This window comes from Paramisgurnus dabryanus, chromosome 3 (genome assembly GCF_030506205.2).
Source record: "Paramisgurnus dabryanus chromosome 3, PD_genome_1.1, whole genome shotgun sequence".
Classification (NCBI taxonomy): domain Eukaryota; kingdom Metazoa; phylum Chordata; class Actinopteri; order Cypriniformes; family Cobitidae; genus Paramisgurnus; species Paramisgurnus dabryanus.
The window spans coordinates 35,996,304-36,016,905 of NC_133339.1; the positions used below are offsets into that span (position 1 = coordinate 35,996,304).

At 39.2% G+C, this 20,602-nt stretch overlaps 1 protein-coding gene across 5 annotated transcripts in view; it reads right to left on the reverse strand.

Annotated features, from left to right (window-relative positions):
* Nucleotides 1-20,242, reverse strand: part of axin1 (axin 1) — a 40,702-nt gene extending 20,460 nt beyond the window's left edge. For 3 of the 5 annotated variants that reach the window (XM_065259147.1, XM_065258940.1, XM_065259224.1), the window contains exons 1-2: nt 10,959-11,124; nt 8,346-9,320 (exon numbers count right to left, since the gene is read on the reverse strand). In XM_065259147.1, the coding sequence (XP_065115219.1) occupies nt 8,346-9,241 (896 nt within the window). In that variant the 5' untranslated portion in view covers nt 9,242-9,320; nt 10,959-11,124. Of the gene's footprint in view, nt 1-8,345; nt 9,321-9,862; nt 10,643-10,958; nt 11,125-13,970; nt 14,166-20,111 lie in introns of those variants that run through there. The other 2 variants (XM_065259085.2, XM_065259025.1) reach the window with 2 other exon arrangements.
* Between the last annotated feature and the right edge of the window lie 360 nt (nt 20,243-20,602).

Here is a 20,602-nt window from a genome sequence, read left to right on the forward strand (position 1 = left end):
TTTGGTATGAATCAACACTCGCATACAGAAGATATAAACATTTAAAGCGAACAGTTTAGCGTGTGTTCTTAAAAGGCTAGAAATTGTATGATATTATTCTACACTACACAGGGAATAATATGAATTTTTCCAGAAAAAAAATCTTGAATAAAATAGATTCAAGCACTTTCAATGACCTGTATCTATGTATGTGTATTTTCAAAAACTTCCCAGGGCCTTGAATTATTTCCCCCAGATTCACAAACTTTCAAGGGTTTGCAAGGACCTGTGGGAACCCTGATACAAGTTTACATGCAAGACAAAGATGTCACAAACTTTTTATTTAACACTGAATTTAGAAAATAATTTCAAAGACTGGGTTTTCCTTCTTGTTTGAAAACCATGTGAGCTGGTTACGACTGATCTCAGTGTACATGTGTAACACAGCTTTTGTTGCAAAAAAAGGGTCAAAACACCTCAAACCGATATAGACGGGATTATCTCATCCTGTATTACGTTACCGTAAAACACTGATACAATTCCAAAACTTGGTATATAGCCCCTAGCGCATTATTATTTAAACTCACAGATCGCCATATAAAAAGCATCACTAGTTGCATCCAAAAAAAAACAAACATATAAAACTTTTTTGAGGTATAGATAAGTACTGTATACTTGGCTAAATTAAATTTTTTTCAGATACATCGCAATTTTAATACGTTTAGTGATGTTTAGCATGTATGTGGTTATATCCTTTCCAGTTTTAAATATATTTTATTAGTATTCAAATTGACTTATGTATAACATACCGCATCATTTGGCAAGCTATGACATTTTCTTCAATATCGTGAAGCCCTAGTGAAAATATGTGATGTTACGTAGCTACCCTAGTAGACTACTAAGTACATGAAAATAAAATTTAACAAAATATTTGAATTATATTACATTACTTGATTAAAGTAACCAATTTAAAAGCAGGAAGATTTCACAATTTTTACAATCTGTAGCATCTTTGCTGTGGTATTTTCGCTTTGTTTACAAAGAATGATAGGAAATTGCAAACAAGGCTTATTTATTGTGTGGTGGTTAGGAACGGCTAGGCACCGTTTGAACAATTCGCCAGCGAGACAGAAGCAACTCTTTATTGCCAGTCTAAACAGAGAATAGAAAGAAACAGACAGAAAGCGAGAAACGGAGAAAAGGGAGTGAGACACTCTGGATCTCTGCAGTCTCCAGTGATTATCCCTCACTCTCAACCCATCCACGGTCTTCTAATGATTCAAGCAGCAGCCATGTCAATATTCACAGTATAAGAGAAAGCCAAAAGCCTTCAGAGACGACCCCAGCCTTCAGCAGCTCGCTCCACATGCCCAGCATTCCCCATTCTATTTGATTCTGTACAAAACAAAGCCTCTAAAACAGACAGGGGGCATCAGGAATCTCTGAATCATTACCGCCATTCAAAACTAATCGATCGCCTCCTTTCCCCCCAATAACATACCTTCGCCTGAATCCAACACATTAATTACTGTGACGTCTCTCATGAAAAGAAAACTCGCTATCATATAAAAAAGCACAGGCAAATTAGGATTTAACTGCCTCCCCTCGCAGCCCATTACCACTTAAAAATCCCTGCATCCAAAGCAACTCTGCTGGGACAAAAGCACGATGCGCATTTGAAAGAAACCATTACCTAGATACAGGCCACATCGCTGCTTCTAAGATTTGTGCACCTCCCCACACTCAGAATAATTATGAGCTCTTTGTCATCTCATTTTGCATGTGATCACAGCTGACTCCAGACTCCTACAGATTAAACCCTCAAAGGCATCTCTGTGTTTAACAGCACAGGTAAAAGAGACCATCGTTCACATTACAATTTACCTCTTATAGAGCCACACATTAGCCAAATCAACTAGCAAACACGGACTAGTGTGCTAAATATGAAATACAAAAATTACTAAATTACAAATAAAACTATGTGCAATTAATCATTCTTGATTCAAACATTTACAAAAACAAGATAATCAAGGTAAAACAAATAGGGGCGGTTTCCCGGACAGGGTTTAGGTTAATCCACAACTAAGCCTTAGTTGTATTAGGTCATTTAAGATGTTTTTACAAACATACCTTACAAAAAACACTACAGGTGTGCATCTTAAGACAAAACAATGTCACCAATACATGTTAAAATTAGTCAGAACGAGGTGTTTTCAAATTAAAGCACCTCAAACATGCATTTTAGTCAGACTAGGATAAGCCCTGTCGGAGAAACCATCCATTATTGTGCAATTAAAATATAAACGGTGTGCTGCTGGACCGATAGTTTGTAAGGCACTTCGAAGGCACCACTGCTTTGACACTAGGGCTGGGTATCGATTCAGATGTTCCAGATCAATTCGATTTCGATTCACAAGCTATCAAATCGATTCGATTCCGATTCTCGATTAAATTTTCGATTCCGGTTCTCATGTAGGTTTTTATACTCGATTCTCGATTCAACTCAATGAATATAGATTTAATACACATACTATATTAATAAAAAAGAACAGTGAACAGCAGTTTACAAGTGGGTAATTTATAAAAAGAAATTAAAAGCCACAACACGTCTTGCTTGCGAAATCTAAAATGCTTCCATTCCTCCGTTCAATGTTTGCGGAAATAAATATGAAAAAAATCGATTCTGCTCTTTGAGAATCGATTTTTAATCGACCACGTTTTAAAAAACGATTAATCGCAAAATTTTAAATAAATGCCTTTTCAAAGTCAGTGAGTAATCGTGTTAAATAATTGCATTATACATTTTTTTTAACACAAATGATTGTGATTATGATTTTGCCCATAATCAAGCAACCACCCTATTTATCATATCTTAAAGCAGACATATCATGCTTTTAAATCTGTCCTTTTTACATATAAATCATCTATTTGTGGTCTATGTTAAGCGAAACTGCAATGCTTGGGTCTGAATTCCTCATTATTATAGCCCCACAGGCCCCCTTTCTACCCCTTTTCTGATGTGCATCTGAGAGCAACTCGTTTTGGTACTGTCTTTTTAAATGCACGTCATACCCTGCCCCCTCTCCAGGTTGCAGAGGTGACACTCGGTTAAACTCCACCCCGTTCGGCCATTTTTGTAGTTTTATAGCAGAGATACGATTATCTAGCTGCACAGAAACTTTTTATTTACTCGTTATTCACAAAATGTCAACAACGGAAGACTTGTCCATCCAGCCTTATATGTTCGCGCCAGAGTCGGAAACGGACTGAGAGGAAAATGAAGACGACGAACCTGCAGAACAACGTCTTCATATGGAGGTATCGCAATGGTGTGAGGCTGCAGCCTCCGGAGGTCGCATATCTAGGCTGCATACGTCATCAAGACGGTCTTATTTCAGAATATTAACAATTATAAAGTTTACTATTATTCTTAGTTAATCGTAAGTTGTTGTAATATGCTCATGACTTGCAAATGTAATGCTCAGTTAACTTAAACCAGGCTTGATGCCCAAAAGCGATCTCCGCAGGCTGCAGCCTTCGGAGTGAGAAACAGCACTGCTAAACCATGACCACCCGTGTACTTTACTTTTTTACTTTAAGTTATAAACTGCTTACCGAAGTGCTCTGCTCGTCGTCTCCAAAGAAAGAAGTAATTGACCCCTCAATCAGACGAAGTCTATCGGTAAATCCTTCTTTATACTGGCGGAGATTGGTGAAGTAGTTATCCTTAAAGTGCCTCGGGCACACAAAAATGACTTTACCCACAGATGTGAGTACATTTCTTACGCTCTCGTAACTTCTGCATCCTTGAGCTTGGACTACAATATCGCAGCGAGAAATATAAAATGGCGGATTGCTCGTAGTGTTGGGCTGGAAGTCGATGTCCTTATTTAGCAGTTCCGCTGCAAATACTGTGACGTAATTGTTAAAAAAACGTAATAGATAATAGAAAAATCTGAACCGGTTGGAAAATATGACCAAAACAGAATATAAAGATATCAACAAAGCACCTGAAGAGACTAATTTCAACTTTTATGTACTTATAAACACTACAAATATACAACAAAATGCATTTAAGAGCCAAGAAAGTGAATTTAGCATGATATGTCTCCTTTAATATTATGGCGCTTTTCCATTGCATAGTACCCCACGGTTTGGTTTAGTTTGGGTCAGCTTATTTTTGGGAGCTTTTCCATTGGGTGCAGTACGTAGTACCCGATACTTTTTCGTACCACCTCGGTTGGGGTTCCAAGCGACCCGAGCTGATACCAAACGTGACGCGAAAACACTGTAGGTCACTGATTGGTCTGAGAGAAGCGTCATCGCTATAATGTAAATATTAGCTTTAGCTTACTGCTAGCTTGCGCTGTCTCAAGCAAACATGTTGTTATCTGTGTTCTGCTATAAGTTTCCAAACACCCTTTTAGCGATGAAAAACATCCACAGGTTGAGAATCCGGGACACAATAACAGTTTTTTCCAGACTTGCAGTTTGTGGCGGCACATTCGCGACGTGCACGCATTATATATGCTTAAATGCAACTTGAATGATGACGTGGCAGCGTATGCGCACGCATTTTTGCAACGGAAGTATGGTAAGAATCAACACTGTTTTCAAGTTATTTTAATAAGTTGACTTATCAACTTTTCAACACAGCTACCAGATCCGTGTACTATAGTGGAGTGGATAGAAGAGGACGTTAGCAGATGGCCAAAAATAAAGTTGCCAGATACATATATACGTATATTAGTATATTATATTAGTGCAACCAAACGCAACAACCAGACATTTTGATGCTGGGAAACAGTTTTAATAAACTTTCTGAGTTGCTAACACGCAAGAACCAATGGGGAATAACAACACTTCTGTTGCCAAAATGCGCGCGCAGGCTATTTCGATCACATGAGCTGTAAAAGGGTCTATAGGGCTGCACGATTAATCGCATGCAATTGTCACACGCATCTCGTCAGTAATACCGGTTCCTTGATTAGTAATAAATCGCCATCAGCTGCTGAATCGTGGATGAATCCCCTTCAATTACGCATGCAATATTTCCTCGCTTTTCAGTGAACTACGGCCCACATATTGTGCAGCCCTGCTATAAACAGAATTAAAATATATATTAACACCCATAATAATCACATTTATAAAGTCGAAACCTTTGCATAGGAGACCATAAATATTAGCGGTGCAATAGATATTTTTCACATCGATCTAGCCTAGAACAGACTTTCACTGCAAAACAGTTTCAGATTTAGATCAAAGTTTCGTTTTCGACCACAGCTCTTGCTATCATTTGATACTGTGCACATGTTTTTTTCCGGTCAAACACTTTGCACAAACATTGCACAGCACCGAAAATCAGTAATACAAAACTAACCAAGACTACGTTCCCAAACTAAACGTCTGAATTTCCTCACTTCCGATTTTTCCCAGCAAATCGAAGACACATGACGCCTGCAAAATTTAAATGCACAAAACCCTAAAGCACTAACCTGAAAGGCTATTTAAAAAATAAGCGTGGTGTCTTTCTGTAATTCCGGCCAAAAACTTCATGTAGGCCTAATGAAAAAATCATTTGAGAACAACTTCACAAATACATTGCTCCCGCTAATTAAAAACACATCAGGTCCAGAGGCAATGGAACATACGTTCAGCTGGGTGGAGTGTGGAGGGTGTTTCTGTGGTTTAAGAATATCAGCCTTTCATTTTGTCATGTTATGGCTTGTTAAAAGGTACCCTTTAACAGTTTTCGAAAATTAAAATGCTAAACAGAGCCTTTTAGTGCTAAACATAAACTGCTAGAAGACGCAAGTCAAAAGGAGAAAAGGAAGAAGCGGCAGCGAAATGCTCTTAAATGCAGACGCGCATCCTTTTGTAAAACTCCTGGGAATGTTTCTGATGCTTACAGCTCACCTGAAACGTCTAAAAAGAGCTGAGGGTTTGGACAGATCAGGGTTACTGCATCATCAACAGATGTCAAGGTTCGTCTCAGACGGTAGAGAGAAAACTGGGTCAACTTCTAGGGGCACATTTCCACAATTTTCAATCTCTTTGCGGGAGGAGTGCCAACAGAGACACAGTGCAGTTTAGCACATCAGAGCGGCAGAACACAATGTATGCCTGAGCATTTTACAGAAGCTAAATCAGGCTGTGTAAATCCGCCTCCTGCTCTTCAATGCCCGCTTAGAATTTAAGCTTTAGCTTTGATAAAAGGAGAAAGAGACACTGGGCTAAGAAATTCGTATATTGTAAAACCGACTCTAAATTCTGATTGGTTGAGCTGGGCTTGAAGTCACTGTAAAATGCTAATAAACGCACACCTGTGACTGCACATTTTAAATTAATCCACTGAAGCTAGAAGTATAGTCTCGTTTTTAGCATACGCGAGTGTCCGCGTACATTTTTATAACCACCAGTGCCAGACAGGTGGCACCAGGAAATGCTTTGCATTTTGTCGCAACGCGCATGCGTTGAGCGTCCGTGTACTCGTACAAGTCTAATAAACGCTGTTTTGCAAGGCTGTGCGTTCGACGGTGCGCGTACATGTAAAAAACAGACTATAATCCAGGCCTTAGTTGCTATGCAAGTTTATAACATATATGATATACAGCCGACAGTAAGGAACTTTTAATTTTAATTAAAAACTATTACAGTTTCGTCTACATTTATTCATTTAGCAGACACTTTTATTGCAACTGACTTATAAATGAATCAGCATTTAACATTTACAAAGGTGTTTACAAGAAGGAAGTTTACACCTTACTAATTATCAAACATTGATATCTTTATCATTTGCACAGCTCTCATTCTGCTGTCAAATATATTTGACCATTGTTCCTTTGCAATCTGCACTGTTTAGTTTATTATGTCTTTTCACAAATTAACAATTTTAACTAATTTTTTCACAACTATTCTTTAGTTATTTAATGCAATAAGATGAATAATTTACTGTTTGTTATTGCAAAATTGAGGTTATAAACACCATTTCGATGTTTATTTTGTAATACTGACTTATTTACTGTACATTACACATTGCTGCCAATTTTGTACTAGCAACATGCCACATAGATCAGTGCTTATAGTTATAGGGGTTAAAGTCACTTCACCTGTGTGACCCTGTCTGTAATCCAAGTTAAAGTCTCAAACTAATTTTGAGATTAGAAGCATCAAAGTTTGATTTCAACTATAAATTATTTTAATATTTAAATTTTTGATGTGACATTACTCAGTCACTATTAATCGTGGTTATATTTTCACATAATGTTATCAACATCATGTAAGATGACTTTATGTAAAAAAAAAAAACACTAAATCATAAAAAGTTACTTTAGCTGGGTTTTTCAGCCAGGGTCACCTATGCCTGAGAACAACCCACACTTATGGTAAAAATCACTGTAAAGCACTGTGCTTTTTCTTTAAAACATCACTTTGAAAGCACCTGTCGATATTTGCTTTTAAAAATCACAGAAAGCTTTGTAATCTTCTTCAGACACTGTTCAAAGGCCCACATGCACGGCTTTCTATTCCAGCAGGACAAGGATTAAAGTATTTAGCAGTCACATCTCCAAATCCCATTTTGCTCATATGGAAGGACTCGAGGCTCTGATGCATCAAGCGATTTGCTGTAAATTTCACAGCACGGCTTAAAAATCGGCCTCTGCAGATTAAACGATGTCTGCGCGACGCACAATGCGAACCAGAATTCCCCACACCAAAAGCTCACAATGAACCATCACAACTGGTGGCGAGCAATGCCGTAGGAATGTCTGAGCACAAAACTTCACAATCCCTAAAACATGCATTCCGATATTATTCTTCTGCGGGCAAACTACGGGCGATTCGGGACAAAAGGGAGATAGCTATCTAAACATACAGCTGTGGGCTTGGAGATACACAAAACATACCCAGAGCCATCAGGTACACGGATACTTAAACCTTTCTTCAGACCGTGTGCATTTTTACTTTTTTTGCAAATATTCAATACGCTTTCTCTTTTGTGCGCCTTCTAAAGAGAATTCATGTTGCGGTTCTCCTGAAGAAACCTTTATTCTACCTCAAAAGACTGCCATTCAAGAGACACCTGCATGGAGAACACAAAGAGAACCCACTTGCACCAACTCGCAGTAGGTAAAGACACCGCTGCTTCCTGGTATCTGTCTTGCAACCACAGTCACAGTTACTTAGAGGTTTCTGCCTATTCTGCATTCCTCTCATCTCCTGTGGAGGGCTGCGCTTAACTCAGATTCGCTTTTTATCTTTTTCTTCTTACTGCGCCTGCACCGGGAGAAAGGCGGGGAAGAGGCAGACAGAAAAAAGAGAGCGAGAGAAAAAGAGAGACGCTTTTCAAAGCTAGTGAGATTTACCTGTATTCAAGGTTGTCGTGATATCTCTTACTGGTGGCCACCCGTTGAGGTACGGTTTCCAAAAGCAGCTTCTGGGTCAGCCTGTTGCTCGGGGTGGGATCACTTTCCGGGTGATCGTCCTGGCCCTGGTCGCACCTCCATTCCTCGTCCTCCTTCACAGTTGACAAATGCCCGGGCAAGACTCTGCCATTCCCCGACACCGAGCTCTGGTCACTGAACAGTTTGGGACTTTCCCCACCCGTCCTGGTGTATTCCAAATATATGTCGGACTTCAAAAACAAAGGGTAGGTGTTCTCCTCCATCATAGTCTGAATCTCGGTCTGAGCCTGGTCGAACATAGCGGGATCGATGTGAAGCTTCATCACGCAGTCCTTGATGAAGCTTTTGGTGGCTGGTTTGATCTGTCTCGACACAATCCCGTTGTTATCCAATATGTACTTTTTATAAATGGCTTTCGCGAGTTTAAGCATCTTCTCCTCGTTGCCTTCGTTCGTCTCCTGCTTCCGGAAGCCGCTGCAGGCGAACCAGAAGTCCAGCATGTCGGCGCAACTCTCCTGTTTAAGGAAAGTCCTGAACAAGTGGATGCCGTCTTGATCGTCCAGCAGAGAGTGCAACGACTCTGCCCACTTCAGGTAGGGTGGCGTCGGGGAAGCGCTGCCCTCGGGCTCGTAGCCCAGATCCAAATCGGGTCTCCGGGGCGTAGCTATGGAGGCCTCGTTCTTGAGGATCTCGCTCTTGGAGGAGTAAAAACTGTGGCCGTATTGCCGCCCATCGCTGGACACCAGATCGCCCTCCTCCCCGGGGACCGGAGGTCTGGGGGCATTCTCAGTGAAGCTGCCACCCAGATCTGTCAGATAACAGCCCTTTTCGTTTACACTCATTCTCACAGTGTCCATGCACCCCGTCCCAGTACAGCCCACAAGCCAGAAAGTTTATATCCAGACTCCTTTTAATGCCACGGCTAAAGAATTCCTCCTGTAGAAAAAAAGCAAAGAAAGAAACATTAAATAAAGCTTTGAGCTATCTTAAATCTGTGTTAAATAACTGCTGGCATGCAAAATTAGACCCACAAGGCTGCTCTTGTACACATTTTTAATCTTAAACCTGTAGACACGTATTAATTTGGCATGCCTTCAGTATATTCATAATTAAGTATTCAACACCTATAAGATTTAAGGAGGAAACCCACTTGGTAACTGGTTTTTACATGACCAAAAATTAAATAAGCATGACCTGTTACCATCTGCAAAACAAAACCCATCAAGTCGCGTGATCACATTTGTCTAAGCCGCTCTGTAAGTTTAATAAGAGAAGACACTATTGGATGGACATTTCAATTTAATGTCATTTTAAGACAAACAACATGACAACTCACTAGTAGTATGGACTTAACCTTTCTAGTCGGTGCCATGTACGTTTAATTAACACTTTATCATCAAGCCTAACAAATGACCTGAGGCGCTTATCTTGAAGCAAAGATAGCAAAAAAGCAAACCATCACAAACCATTTAACTCACCTGTGACAGGCCATAAATCCAACACTTTCATGCTTCGACCTTAAAACCTGTGACTGCCTGCCAAACAGATCTGATATGTTGTCGATAACCGAGTTACAGAGAAAAGAAGCCTCGAGCTATCCGTGTCCAAGCCTAACAATTACTTTACAAGCTTAAACTTTTAAGGAAACTATAACTGCAACCCGTTAAGATAGCTGGCTAATCCAGCACCCAAGTACACATACACGACACAAGTTTATCACCCGTCGTGCTTTATCCACACCACAATAAATCCATCGCAGACAAACGTAAATATGTACAAAATAAAGCTAAAATTGTAGATTGAAGCAGCAAGACGCTAGAGGCTACAACAAAACAGCCTACGGTAACACAAGGAAAGGCATTGAAAAGCAAAAACATCAAAGGGAAACGTAACGAACGAGGAAAGGAAGTACGTGCGGCGCGAGACCTTCCCTAAGAAGTGAACGGAGATGGCGAAAAACACTTTCACCATCTTCGAGTACGTTAGCCGACATTGCTAGCTAGCTTGTTCGCTACAACTGAAGCGATCCGACTCAACTAGTGCGCGAACACGCTGTTAAAACGCGTTATCATTAATCACAATTAAAACCAATACACACTCATTCCGCTCGCGTGGTGGTACATCATAAAAAAGCGGGGATCTAAAAGCAGATCGCTTCCTCGCGTTTTTTCCTTCGTTAACGACATTACAACACCCCTCTCGCTGCCCTCCCGATTTGCTTTGAAGTGAGCCCCACATTCATCGCATTCATGTCTCGGCCTCAGCAGCAGGAGCGGATGGGGGAGGGGGAAGTAAGAAACAAACTCCACACACACACACATAGCCAGGCCCTTCCGCAGCCCAGCGACTAGTATGCAACTTTGCAACACTGATTTTTTGCACACTCCAAACACGCGCATCCCAATCGATAGTCCTCGCGGGGATCGAAAACCCAGCGTGAGCGGTTTATAAACCGAGCGTGTGATTCAAACACAAGCAGCGAAAAGGCGACGGCACATTTCATCTCTCTCCCTCCGCTACCGCAAACCCCCATTACACCCAAGCCAGGAGAAGATAAAAGTGTCCGTACTGTACCTGTGAGAAGCTGCTTTCCGTTTCCGAGCGCATCGGGAATAGCGTTGTACGCGACTGGATGCGAATCGTGTCATCGATGCGGATCTCGGAGTTTAAAAATGACAAAGAAAACAGTCGCTTCTCCACCTCTCCATTGCTGTCTCGCGCACTCCTGTGCCCGTGTGTGAACGAGAGAGCGAGTGAGCGAGAGAGAGGGGGAACAGAGATGTGTAGCGCCACGCGCGGCCAGAAAACGCATTGCTGGACAAAATATGAAATAAAGACGAGGAAAGCATCCACTTCTACTAAAGTTCACCGTGAAACTTTTTAAAATAGTCAAAGTGGTATGAACCAGTCTTTAAAAAATGTTCGTAAACTGAATAAAAACAAACTAACTAGCTGTATATACAGTATGTTTGCAGCTACAGCCAAAGTGAAAGTGAACCTTAAAGAAATTTTAGTAGCACACACCTATGTATTTCCCTATCCATCTCTGACACTTTAAACTTCCAAAGTGCTCTACCCCTGCATTAAAAAGGACTGTAGTAAACTTTAATATTTACTAAATTAAACTGTATTAAAAATCCAATATATTATAGTGTTTTTCACTGTAAAAAAATAGCTGTAGTTATGCAGCAATTTTTTTTCCAGTAACTTACTGTAGATTTAAATATAGGCTATTTTATTTTCTGACAGTTTGTTCAAAGTTATTAAACATTAACAAGTCTTTGTCTTTACAAAATAAAAGTATACAATAACAGCCTCATGCAAAGCATTCTGGGAACCAGAAATCCTTATGAACCTTTTTCTGTTTTTTTCCTTCAGATTTTGGTTCCCATGCTTTGCATGTGGGTCTTATTTTAGATTTATTCCGTAAAAATAAAAAAAACTTGTTAATGATTAATGTTCATTTAACCTTGAACAAACTGTTGTCATTAAATTTATATTTAAATCTACAGTAAGTTACTGGCAAACAGGTGCCAGTAATACTGTAATTTCTACAGGAATTTTTAACAGTGTACAGTGTAGGCTACTTTACAGTATACATTAACAGTATACTAAAATTTACTACAGTATTTTTTCATGGGTTATTCTTTAGAAGGTGTCAGGTGTTTAATATACATGTGATAAACTTGTATTTGCCGGCATCTCTTTTGACAATCTCCAGTTAAACCTAAACATAATGAAGTGTCTTATGTCATACTTCTGATCTTAACACAGCAAAAAAAATGCCTATGAAACAGCCTACGCAACTCCCAGCGTGAGGCAAGATTACAATCATGGGTACATTTCGGACTCTATCTCTCCATCTGCCAAAACATGAAAGTACGTTGCAATAAATAAAGAATGCAGGAGATTTAAATGCTGTTCTTGCAGTCATAAAAAAGCATGCAGCTGGAGCTATGCATGTTTATAATCCTTTTACACAAGGTTTCTAAAGTCAAACCATACCAAAGGTTTGTGTTCCTCTTTTCATTTCCAGCCTCCTATTCAACCTTTATAAACAAAGACTAAAATCTAAATTTGAGTTAGGGAATGTGAGAGAATCAAAAGCCTTTTGCAGATGATATGTAGGTTGTTATGAATTTATGAGAAAGTTCAGCAAGGGCATTTATGTCTTATGACATAAAGTGCAGGTCGTATAGTGTTAAAGGACCTGCCTTTGAAAAAATTAGCAGGCCTTAAAACGAATATTACTTTGTATGCGCCAATCCTCTGAAGTTATGACTCAACACCTGGATATAATCAGGCATGTAATCTCATGGATTTATTGTGAAAAGATCAAAGGCCTTTGGAATGTGGAGTCCCGTTCCTCCTTTTTATGACTTTATTTGATTAGATCATCTGAAAATGAAAGAGCAGTTTGCGTTGAACCACGCATTTAATGACATCATTCAAATTGCTCATGGGGCCCAGTCAAATTTTTTTTATATAACTTCATCTTTAATTTTGACACACCAAAAATTCTTGGTGAATTTCGGTGGCTTTGGCGCACTTTGAAAAATGCTCTTTTATGAGTATACATATATACATAGCAAAGAGCATGTCTAATGATTCAAATGGCTTTATTTTTACTCTTTGCACATTTGTAAGTCACAAAAATAACAAGCCACTCGTATATTTGAACTCAAAACCAGAAAGTTCCTGCGTGCACTAGAATACAATTTTGAAGTTACATTCCCTTTGCTGTTTTTAAAGGGATAGTTCACCCAAAAATGAAAATTCTGACATCATTTACTCACTCTCATGTTGTTACAAACCTGTATAAATTTCTTTGTTTTGATGAATGCTGAGGAATGTTTGTAGCCAAACCGTTCATGGACCCCATTCACTTCCATAGTAGGAAAAAAGCAACCCAGTCTTAAGGCAAGTCGTGTTATAGTAACGAAAATTTTGATTAATTTATTCATTTTGCTGACACGAATTTCCGCTGCTTTTCGTGTCTCTGGAGACGAATGTTTTTTTGTCCTTCCCAGCACGAATTTCTATAAAAAGCTTTTCGTGTCTCTGGCACGACTTTCTTTATCGTGTCATTTTATATTTTGTTTTCTCATCGTTGTTTTCTATATTTTGACCATTGTCGCCTGGGGTTAGGGTTAGAATCACTTTCTGCAACTTCCAAACCCCAACTCGAACCCCAACTCCAGGCGAGAATAGTTTTAAAAGCGGATGAAAAACATGTAGAAACCAAAGCATAAAATTACATTCTAACGCAAACCTGAATCTAACCCTAACCCCAAGCGACAATGATTTAAAAATAGGAAAGAACGATGAGAAAAAAATATAAAATGACACGATAAAGTAAGTCATGACACAGACACGAAAAGCTATTGATAGAAATTTGTGCTGTGAAGGACGAAAAAAGTCTCCAAAGACATGAAAAACAGCAAACACGAATAAATTATGAAACATGTAACCAACAAAGTTTGTGTACAACAGTTTACAAACAAGCACCCTAAACGAGATTGCGCAAAGTTATATTCCCAAATTTCATGTAGTTATGTAATAAGAGGGAAAATTGAAATGCATTACCTGGAGAAATCTTGTGTTTCCGTCTCGCGTTTTCTGGCATCCCACAACTCTCCAACCATCGGCAGATTCCATTTCAATATCATTTACTAAATCAAGTTCCAGTAAAAACTGCATCCTCAGTTTTGTCAGAGAAACCAAGCTGATTGTCTTCAAAAAATCTGTCCATTCCAGGATATTTACTGTGTCCATCCGAATCTGAAAACATAGATATGGAAAATCTTAATGCATTACACTCGAATATATATATATATAATACAACATATCTTAAAACATATCCTTTACCAACCGTTCAAATTCAGATTTTGGCTAAATGACTTTATGATGCTTATTCACATTTGAGTAATGGTTCATTGTTAATGTTTGTATACAGAGTTGATTTTTTTTTTTTTTAAATAGTTTCACAGTCAAATGAGCATGCATATTTCTCTATGTATGGGCTAGTGAATACCATAAGGTCTGCTGGGCCAGTGTTCAAATCAGATGGCATCAGCAGCTGCAAACTCCGATCTATCCTTGCCCTTCCTGAGACCTGGCTTTCATTACTGGGCCCCCCACCGCGAGCCAACACATGGCCATGGGTGCATACCAACTCAGTGCACAACCTCTGAGCAACCACTTGGAAACAATCAAGGGGTAAATAGCATGAAATGGAGGTGTTTGGAAACGGTTTGGAGAGATTGTACGGATTGGGAGAGTATTTTGTAATTGCACAGACTTTCACGAGTGGACGTTACTGTCGGAGGTGAGCAGGAACCGTTGCTATACAGAAAGTCATTTGGGAAAACGCAACCAGAGGTTAATGTCATACGGGTGAGTGTCAGATTGTTCTATAATTGTTCTTTTACATACAAGTGAAAGTCACTGTCCCAGAGGAAACTATGGGAATCATTTGACAGCTGTGTTCTGCAAGCTTCCTGCATGAAGTTTGATGTTGGTTGTGACTGGCAGCTGTAGCTGCCATTCTGCTACCTGTTGAGTGCCCTTGGAACTCTTAGACAAATGACATGACAGGTGCGCTTTCGGCTTAAGTACCTGCTCCTATACAAAGCAGCTGGTAGGATTGCTGGTAGGTTGCATAACAGACGAAGAAACGGACAGCAAATCTTTTCTGATTTATACTCATGATGTCCACTTCTTCTCTTGGCAGCGATGTCCAATAAAGCCATTATATTTTAAAGAGCACTCAGAAAAACACTCAGGAGACAGCTGCAAAAACAGGAGGCACTATCAAACATAGACTTGGGTGTTTTGGCAGAATTCAACTGTGGCGTATTTTAAATGCACTTATTATTCGCTTTGCCATAATGGGGCGATGATCTACAATTACAATGCTCTTGCAAAGTAACATTTAATAGCTTAATACACAATGCTCTGTGGCCATACTGAGTATTAAATGTTAAAAATAATATTGCAGATGTAACACCTTCCTATAGATCAGCAGGAATGCAAATTCATTGCAGGTTCACTTACTGTTTTGTTTATACAGTGTGTTATGAAAGTAACATAAGTCATTATGTAATTGCAGTTTAATTGACCCATTTAAGTTATACATTTAATTGGTTGGCAAAGGTCAAAAAAATAAAAGCTTTAGACTAAACATTTACAAATATCCCTTATTCTCTCTGCTGGCTCTAACAAAATACCTCTGCAAATATTTTTGGAACATTACAATGCAAATTGCATTTCAGATTGATAATGACTATGAATGAAGCAAATCATATGGGATATTTAGGCAGTTATGCCTGCAGCTCAACACTCATAATTGTAAATTCCAAAGGTTTTCAGGTCTGACTAATGGGAAGAGTAATCAGCAAGAGTAATTTCCAGCTTCAAGGACATCCCGCACCATAAATGCAAATGGTAACTTTGTGGTACGTGACACATGGCATGATAGCAGGTCCATAAAAGTAATTACCTATGATTTTTTTTCCCATTTGCAAAGTCATCATAAACATTTCCTTTCAAGTGTTCGAGTGTAAGCGTGACCTATTGCAGTTTGATGAATCGAAGTTTATCTCTCATCAGGGCACGGAAGATGAACTTAATACACTCAGCTTTATATGTTACTAATTATAAGGATGTAAATGTAAAACATTTATTTAAACCATTTTGTAAAACTCCACCTGGCTATTAGACTGCGTTGTTTATCAGTATCTTTTGAAGCTAAATGCAGTTCTGTCTTACACTCTTAAAAAATTGGTGCTAAATAGCACTAAAAGCTCATAATCATAGGGGAACCATATTTAGTGCTATATAGCACCTATGAAGAACCATTGTTGCGCTCTTGGGGTGAAATAGCACCACTATAGCACCAGATATGGTTCTATATAGCACAATATGGTTCTACACAGGTGCTACATATGGCACTTAAAATAGTTCTATGATTACAAGCCAGTGAACCACTTTTAGTGCTATTTAGCACCGTTTGATAATAATTCAAATGAACAATGATGAACAGCACAGAGCACAGCATGACACGAAACAACAGACATGATCACAATTTCATGAAATTGCTCATTTAAGCACAGGATATGAAAATGAAGCATGCATTAAAAATGGCAGGGAACAGATAAGTTCTTTCAGTGGCACCCATCCGATTGCGGCATCTCACATCTGGTAAGCTAAGCGGGATAAGCTAGTCAGTCCTACAGCGGTCTTTCATGAAACCTATTGTGTGTGACCGCCCCATCTGTTCAGATTCACCAGTATCAAGAGCAGGAGCAGATGAGTGGGTTTCCACAGGGAGCCCTGCTGTAACATCACAGAAGAAACGTTTCATCAGAAGAACCCAATCAATACTTCTCTTTAACCAAGAATCAGCGGTGGCTCAGAAAATTGGAAATTGCTAAATAAATTTTTCATCAAATTTTCAATTGCTTGCATCTGAATGTTAATGTCACAGTCACTCACTTTTGTGAGAATCTTCATATCTACATAACTATAATTATACGTTAATTAAAAATTTCCTTACAATTTTTACAACATTGTTAAACCCGTTATGCATTTTTAAGGTTGTTTTTCAGGTCACTTTTTTCAAATGACTTCTTTATGGTTTTTTATGTTATGATCATAAGATTATTACATCATCACTTCTTTGGAAAAAATGAACAAATAAAAATAAACAATTTAAATTTGAATTGTGACCAAATAAAGTGTTTGAATATGTTAATTTACTTTAATAGCATAGAGAGAAATTTGTCAGTAAACTTGAAGGTGAAATTTAAGACGTAATGTCTAAAGAAAATAAAGAAAGTCAAGACAATTACTACATGTAGTGCAACCTTATTGTGTCAAATCATGCAAAAAAAATAAAAAAAATGGGAACATATGTGACTCATCATGTGAAAACCCATTTAAAGTCATTTTTTTGTGTGTGTTTTTACATCAAATCATCCTACATAATGTAAAGATTATTCTGTGAAAATCAAACCTTGATATTTTTAATATTGACAGGTCAAGATTGAAATCAATGTGATTCTCCTAAACTCATAATAAGATTATAAGACTTCAGTCTGGATTTTACGAATTATTTCATTGTATTTAGTAAACATAAGGTGATACTTTGTAAAAATGGGTGTTCTCTATAAAGTTCCACAGGGTACTGAAGCTATAGTAACCCTCTTACATTTACGTTAGATAGCTCAGTGTTGCTTCCCATTATACCTATTTCCTTTAAAAACAATACACACCAACTTCATGATATCTGTAATTGGTCTGCGATAGTGCGTCCCCAATGACTGTAACACAACAACCAGCCTAGAAAATACACAAAAGGCATTCCAATCTCTCAGCTGCATGTCACCAGTTCTTGTATGGACTGCTGTGGTCTAACCGTTTCAGTGCATGTGACAGACTAATATGCAACTCAAGCTTTCAATAAAAAGGTGATGACAGCCATATTAAGTAAATGAGAATTTGAAGAAAATGGGTCCAGCAGGTGTTCCTCTATATTCATTAACAGATACAAATGTAAAGAGCAAAAACATTTAACCTAATTGTTCTGTTTAGTAGAAGTTTAGTTTGCAATAACTAAAAACATAAAATTAATCTAAAATAAATGTAAAAATAAATAACCTTATTAATATTTTCACAAAATCAAATGTCATAGATATTCCTATATATATATATATATATATATCATACAGATGTTCTGTCAATGTTAATTGGCACTAAGAAAACAAGAAAGCACCCAACCATGACATTATGCCCTAAAATGACTGATTTATTCTGATGTTATGATAAAAGTCCTCTTGACAGGAGTAAGAAAACACATTTCTACCCAGCATTCCTCTGTGTTGGTTTTTGTTACAGCTGCCAGTGCAAATTTACCCCTCCTTGTAGGCTGTGCTTGAAATAGGCTTATCTTTGAGGGGCCTGATCAGTTGACAATAGCCCATTTAGATGTTAAAGCTGAGTGCTGCTCTTCTTATTCCTACAAAAGATAATTATTCCTTCAAATAAGTTATACTTCAAGGTTCCCTTTGGCGCTTCTGTAAAAAGGCTTTGAATTATGAGGGAAACTGAGATTTTTAAGATACAACCAACAATAGACAAAGCAGCGCATGCCTGAAATGGTTGCGCCGGGCGCGCTACGAAACAAAGAGGGGGTCTGGTGGAGAAAAGCTGATTTATATTTGAATGATTGGGACATCATAAAGAGAAAGTGTCTTTGGTGTATTGGTAAGCTGATCTTTTTTAGCGCTTGGAAGTCTTGGGAGAAAGGTGTTATCTAAAGACTGTCAGAATGCACTCTGGAGTCCTGCTGATATCTTTTGTCATAGCTGAATAAATCGTGACTAACAAGGCCAAGAGTGGATTAGGCACAGAGGATTAAATAGTTTGTTGCTTGGGGTTTGTCTAATTCTAAACTACCGATTCAACTTTCCATACGAAAACATGCACAAAATGCTACATGCGAGCGCTTTCGCCTTATTTCATCAGCAAACAATGTAGCGCTAATGACAGGGCTAGCCGTCTATGAACGGGCGAAAGAGTCGGATTGATTGAACGCTAACAAACGCACAGTCAGAGAAGCTTAAAAACTTGTTATTATCGCCAATACTATGAGCTGGAAATGCACAGCAAGCGGTCGTAACAATTGATGCGCCGTCTTTTAAAGCGAGAGGGCCGTAAGAGAGGCGAGACTACGAGATGCAAACACAAGCGGTCGGAAAAGAGCGACATACAATGCAACGTTGAAGAAGACGAAACCACCGCCATTACAAAATGGTGCTACATTGCCTAAACAATCCATGCACATGCCATCTTTTTGTAAGGTTACCTCGGTGCGTAAGAACAGCAGTTGTTCTCAAATGCAGATTGTCGGATCTTGCGCTACGCAGTCTGCGGCATGCCCAGACGCCATCTTTAAGCACAATTGGGTTTAGTTGGCGATGGTCCTCCGTCCATCTTTCTTTATCTTCGTGTTTTCCACCCAGCCCCCTCTCCCAGTTATGAGGGGTCTTCCTCGGACATCATATCACGCTATCGTCAGGCTCGGTAGGGATTCGACGTGAACATGGAGCTCGTGCTGCTGTGCTTCACCAAATCATGGATTTTCTGACCATACTTGATTGGCTCGAAACATATCCGCCGTGGACAAATATTCATCCCAGATCTGAGGCCTTTGATCTGATGAAGGCCCGATTTGAAAGCCCCCTCCAAAGAGCCCTTTAAAGACAGCGTTCCCTCAGATGTTCCAAGTAATGAGATTTAGAGTGCTATGATTAATCTAGGCCAATTTCATACAGACACACATACAAACACAAAAGATACGGACATATGCGTACTCTGACCGATCAAATGAACTTTGCGGAACGATTCCACCCGTCCGCAAATTATCGGAAAATCGCACGAAAACTGAACAAGAGCCCAGCTGGAGTTCTTTGATCGCGGATTGGAAAAAATGGATCTGAAGAGTCTTCAACAATCATATTGAAAACTACGGCCATCCTGTTTGTTCTCGCTTTCATTTGCCCCAACGCTCATCGTCCAGAACAGATTTGCCAAGCGTTTATTTTTAACATTAGCGGTATCACGTCAACGCTAATCTTGTTGACCACCATCTCCCCGACACATTTCACGGGGACGTCTACGAGAACAATAATGTGAGTCAAGTCTCAAAATGGTTGATGCTCTCACCTGCCTCTCCTGCTGGGTGTCTCCTCCGCTGTGATTTCTGCGGTCCGCCATGACTGGGCGCAGTCGCCTACTTGCCACCCCAGAGTACTTTCTTATACTCATGAATCTCTTTCTGTTTCTTACTACTGTGTTGCTGAAAGATGTGCATCTTTACTTTATGTTGCAGCTTCGGCTCTGCAACCTGATTGGTGGACGCGAGGACCAGATGATAGACCTCGGGAACCCTATTGTAACTATGGCAACAGACCCCACAGGCATCAGTGATTTGCTCCTAATTGCAAAGTAAACATCAGAAATGGAGCTGAATATTATCACAAAGTGTGATGAACCTTGGGCTGACAATGATCAAGAAAAATGCAATGAGCTTTAAAAGCAAAAACAAAATAAGAGCGTTGTCCGGTACGCTGCCCGTTCTAAAGAGGATGAAAGGGGAAGCACAAAGACCACAGAGTAGCGGTCCTTTCCAAACAGCTATACACAGCAGTTTTTTT